This window comes from Nyctibius grandis, chromosome 5, assembly GCF_013368605.1.
Source record: "Nyctibius grandis isolate bNycGra1 chromosome 5, bNycGra1.pri, whole genome shotgun sequence".
In the NCBI taxonomy this organism is placed as follows: Eukaryota; Metazoa; Chordata; class Aves; order Nyctibiiformes; family Nyctibiidae; genus Nyctibius; species Nyctibius grandis.
Genome location: NC_090662.1, coordinates 79,089,305 through 79,094,354, shown reverse-complemented (window position 1 = coordinate 79,094,354; position 5,050 = coordinate 79,089,305). Strand labels below are relative to the sequence as shown.

At 54.2% G+C, this 5,050-nt stretch overlaps 1 protein-coding gene across 1 annotated transcript; it reads left to right on the top strand.

The window, feature by feature from the left end:
• The first annotated feature begins 453 nt into the window (after positions 1-453).
• On the top strand, positions 454-4,714 carry CDKN1B (cyclin dependent kinase inhibitor 1B). The gene is made up of 3 exons (XM_068402309.1): positions 454-1,386; positions 2,045-2,175; positions 3,442-4,714. Exons 1-2 carry the CDS (start codon positions 912-914, stop codon positions 2,164-2,166), a joined length of 597 nt encoding a protein of 198 aa, XP_068258410.1. The 5' UTR covers positions 454-911; the 3' UTR covers positions 2,167-2,175; positions 3,442-4,714.
• Positions 4,715-5,050: the final 336 nt, after the last annotated feature.

Below are 5,050 nucleotides of genomic sequence, written 5' to 3'. Positions count from 1 at the left end.
TGCATCGCCAGAGCCCGACCCAGGAAAATCACAGCGGTGGGAGACTCGTGTCACAGGAATGAGTCAAAATGTAACCAGCCGTCACTATTACTCAGGCCTCTCGGGCAAGCAACGGGATGGGGTGGGTTTGTTTTTTTTTGGGGGGGGCGGGGGGGAGGTCGTGGGCACAAATCCCGCCGGGCCCGGACTTTACGGAGTGAGGCGGGGAGCACGGTGCCTTCCCACCCCTCTCGCCTCCATCGCCCCCGTCCCTTGCCTCCTCCACGGCTCGACTCGGCTGGGCTCGGAGGGGCGGCAGCCCGGCCCACCCCGGCCGGGGCCACCTTTAGAGCCGGCGGCGGCGGCGAGGTAGGGCCGGGCCGACGGGGCGGTGCCCGCCGCCGTAACCAATGGCTCGGCCGGGCTGTTTAAATAGACTCGTCCTGTCAATCATTTTCTTCTTCGTCAGCCTCCCTTCAATCGCCATATTGGGCAACCGAGAAAAGGGCTCGTCTCCCCTTGTTTTTTTCCGTCTCGCTTTTACTACGCGGCGGCGGTGCGAGCGGCGGGGGCATCACCATCACCGCCATCACCACCGGCGGGGCAGCGCGGAGCCGCGGAGGGCAGCGCCGCTCCCCCGCCTGCGCGCTCCAACCGCGCACCGCTCCACCCGCCCGCGGCGGCGGCTCTCGGGGCTTCATCCCCGGGCCGGCGCTTATGCAAGGGGGCCTTCTCGCCCCTTCTCCGCGGGCCGAGGGCGAGCGGGGCCGAGGCGGGGCCGGAGAGCGGGACAGCGCGGAAAGGAGGCGCGGAGGAGATCCTCCGAGCGCCGAGAAATAAAAGGCGGAGAGGCGGAGGAGGAGGCGGTGGCTGGAGGGGGGAGAGCAGCAAGCAAAACAACCGCCGCCAGAAGAAAGAGAGTAGGGGGGGAGATGTCAAACGTCCGTATTTCTAATGGGAGCCCTACCCTGGAGCGCATGGAAGCCAGGCAGTCGGAGTACCCGAAGCCGTCAGCTTGCAGGAACCTCTTCGGGCCGGTGAATCACGAAGAGTTAAACAGGGACTTGAAGAAGCACCGCCAGGAGATGGAGGAGGCATGCCAGAGGAAGTGGAATTTCGATTTCCAGAATCACAAGCCGCTGGAAGGCAGGTACGAGTGGCAAGCCGTGGAGAAGGGGAGCTCGCCCGACTTCTACTTCAGACCCCCCAGGCTACTGAAAGCTGTCTGCAAGTCCGCCGGCCGCCAGAGCTTGGATGTAAACGGGAATTGCCAAACCGTGGTTTTTGTCGGTTCTCAGGGAATCTCAGAGGACACTCACTGTGTAGATCAAAAGACTGATGTTTCTGAAAATCAGACGGACTTTGCAGAGCAGTGCACTGGGCAGAGGAAAAGACCTGCCACCGATGGTAACGTACCCTTCCGAAAACGGCAGCGCTTTTCACCACCTGCCCTGCTGGTGCCATCGCCGGGGCTCCTCTCGGCCCCTTCGCCCGTTGCCGCGCGTGGCCTGACCGCGGTGGGCTGTGCCCCGCTGGGCACCGGCTTGGAGTACCTCCCCCCTCCCCGGTCCCCCAGCCTCCTTTCGCCTAAAAAAAGCCCAGGTGCTGTTTGCAGTCCCAGGGGGGTCCTGCGTTAATTGGGAGCCGTTAGATGATTTGGAAGGAAAAGCCCTTAGATGCGGGTCAGCCCCCCCCCCCCCCCCCCCCCCCCCCCCCCCCCCCCCCCCCCCCCCCCCCCCCCCGCGTTCCCCCGCCGCCCCTCTGCGGGGACCCGGCCTCCTGCCCAGGTGGGAGGAGGTTCGTAACGCTCACGCCAAGCAAAAGAGGGACAGGGATTTTAGCCGAAAACAGGAAACTTTGGTCTCTTACCTAGAGAGGAGCCCATCTCCCCTCCCCCTGCTCGCTTTCACGTAGCCGATAGCTGACATGGGGATCCGGGAATACTCCCCCCTCCCCTCCCGCCCCGGCCCTATCTACCCCCCTGGATGCCGAGAAAACATCTGGCAGGAAGATATTTTAATATCACTCTCCTCCCCCCTCCTTGTTTTTAATTTTACCCTCGTAGATTCCTCTCCTCAAAATAAAAGAGCCAACACAACAGAAGAAGAAGTTTCAGAAGATTCCCCCAGTGCCAGTTCAGTGGAGCAAACACCCAAGAAATCAAGCCCAAGAAGACATCAAACGTAAACCGTTTAGGTAGGTTCCCTTTAGGGTCTGGCATTAGGATGCAAATAAGGGAAAGTGAGGGTGACCGAGTGGGCATCCCGCTTCTCTAAGGGGGGCGGCGAACGGACTTAGGGCCCGTCTGGGCTCGCTGCGGGGCCTTTTCTCCGAGGACGGGTGGCTTTCCCCAAGCGCTCGGGGATGGGTGGGTGGTGAAGCGTGGGGTGGGACGCGCAGGGCTTGGAAAGAACAAAACAAGGAGCGAAACGCACCGCCGGGATCCGCAGCGTCGTGGGGCTGCGCCCGGGCAGGGGCAGGGGCTGGGGCGGTGGGAGCCCCGGCCCCTGTGGGACCGACCCCGCCTTCCCTCCCTCCTGCGGGACCGGAGGCAGGGAGTCCCTTTCCCAAGGACCGTGCAGGTGGAGGGACGGCGTTTCAAACGCGGCTGGTGCATGATGTCAGATGACAAGGGATTTTGGGGGGCTTCCCATGTGTGTCCGTTCCCCCACGATGTTTTTTCAATTACAATGTCAGCGTTGCCGTCGCACGTCGCGGCGACCTCCCACCCCGAGAGAAATAAGTTGAGTCTAAGTGGAATCTGGGCACTTTCTTTAAAATCCAAGCTAGGCAAGGTTGTATTTTTTCTTTTTTTTTTTTTTCCTCCTTTTTCGGTTGATTTGGTTTGGTTTTAGACGCTGGCAAAGGGAAGAGAAAGGGTTAATGGGAGCTGGGTTGTGCCTCTTTTTTTTTTTTTCTTCCCTTTCTTGTTGTTGTTTTGTGTTAAGGCGAGGGCTGGGGCGGAGGGAGTTGGTAAATTGCGCCGGCGGTTTTCGGAGCCGAGGTTAGGAGCGAGGTTTACAAACACGATTTGCGATTGTGCAGTAAAAGAGATTAAGCTGTAAAGCAGAAGTTGCAACAAATTAGTCCCGCTGGGGTGAGCCGTGGAGGAGCACGTCAGCATGCGTGGCCATGCAAATGCCGCTACTACCGCCCGCTTGTTTGGCGGGGGGGGGGCAGCGGGCCGAGCCCCGGGCCGGGGAGGAGGGATCCCGCTGTCTTCATTTTCCTCGCGGAGGGGCAAAAAGGGGCCGAAGGCCGCCTGAGGTGGGGGGGGATGCCAGCAGCGCGGCCCCGGTGGGGCGGCGAGGGGGGACCCCGCCCGGGCAGGGCCCGCCCGCTCCGGGGATGCGGTGTCGGTTTGAACCGGTTGCGCCGCGGATCGCGTTTCTTTTCGACATTTTCTAATCGCCTTTTCCCTCCCCGTCTTTTTTTTTTTTTTTCCTCCCCTCGCCGTTGCAGAGCGGAGGATATGCGCGGCCTCGTTCCTCGGGTGCGGCGGGGGGCGATGAAGCGAGGAAGATGTAAAGTTGTAGTGGAAACGAAAATACATATCGCCGATCTCCGTGGGGTGGAGGTCCTGTACAAGCACTGAAAAAAATACCAACAACAACAAAACAAAAACAACAGCAACAAAAAAAAATCGCAAACAATAACACTAAAATTTTAGGCACTCTTAAAAGACCTGCCTCTAAAAGCATTGGATGTAGCATTGTGCAATTAGGTGTTTCCTTATTTGCTTCATTGTACTACCTGTGTATATAGTTTTTACCTTATGTAGCACATAAACCTTGTTGGGAGGGTGGGAGGGAGTGGAAGAGGGTGACCGATTGGAACTTGCTTTCACAATCTAGCAAGCAAAGAAATGTATGAAGAGAAGCAGTGTAGGTTTTTTATTACTTAAAGATGTATTGTCCCTTTAAGTGGGTCTGCTGTGTTTTTGTCCTTTTTTTCCTCTTTTTTTTTTAATGTACCATCCTAGTAACCCTGCTCAGAGCAGATTATTACAGGCCACTTGTGAAATTTCTTCCTACTGCATTAAACTGAAGAGGTGGGAGCTGTGGTGATTCCGTTATGTAGTAGCAGAAGTTGTTGTGCCCCCCCCAACCCTCAAATCCATATAGCAAATTTGAATGCCTGTAAAAGTCGTGTGGAATAATCCCATTGTTACATTGCCTGATTGCCTGGTTTTGGTTTGGTTTTTTTTAAAAAAAAACTAATCTGGAGAGCTTTTGCTCTGAATCTTGAATATTGCTGTTTTCTGATCTGACCCACTTCCCGAAGTGTTTGTGTGTGAGGGAAAAGGGATACTACATCTTTAAACAGTATTTCTACATTGCCTGTGTACCTGTATGTAAAAATAAAAAAAAAAGTTTGAAGTGTACCTGTGTACATAACTCTGTAAAGACACTGAGAAATTATACTAACTTATTTATGTTAAAAGATTTTTTTTTTAATCTAGAAGACAATATTTTTCCCCATAAAGCCAAAGTGGCATGTTTTTGTGCATTTGTAAATGCTCTATTTGGTAGAATTTTTAGGGTGGGTTTTTTTTTGGGGGAGGGGGGTGGTTTTTTTTTCCTTTTTCTGATAATTAATATGGCTGTGCTTAAAGGATTGCAGACTGAGCCAATTTAATATTTTTTTTTTTTTTTGTAACGTGGGGAAAAAAAAATCCAGATTGATATTGTTTCACATCAAGCAATCAATAAAGAAAACTGCCATATGTAAGAAATATGTTCTTCATTAGTGTGTGTTTCAACCTCCCTCAGCCTGGCACAGGAGGAAATAAGGCTCCTTCAAGAAATACGGCAAGTTTCCTTTGGGTATCTTCCTGTGTCTCCAGCGCAGGTGAAAGTAAGGAATGCAGCTCCCTCTCTTCACCCTTAGTGCCACGCTATCGTTTCTCCTCTGTGATAATTGGGAATGATGTGCCCTCTTAATGCAAAAGAGTGGAATTTCCTCTGTCACAATATTTTTATTTTTTGTGGGGAGAAAAGTACGTAGCTCGAGGTATTTCTCGCACTGGGTTGTTTGACTCGTAAGGCTTAAAACCCAAGCCCAAATTAGC

Excerpts from the sequence above, each read along its gene's own strand:
- CDKN1B (XM_068402309.1), top strand. The coding sequence starts at position 912 with ATGTCAAACGTCCGTATTTCTAATGGGAGCCCTACCCTGGAGCGCATG. Across the intron at positions 1,387-2,044 it reads GAAAAGACCTGCCACCGATG|ATTCCTCTCCTCAAAATAAA; the intron begins GTAACGTACCCT and ends TTACCCTCGTAG.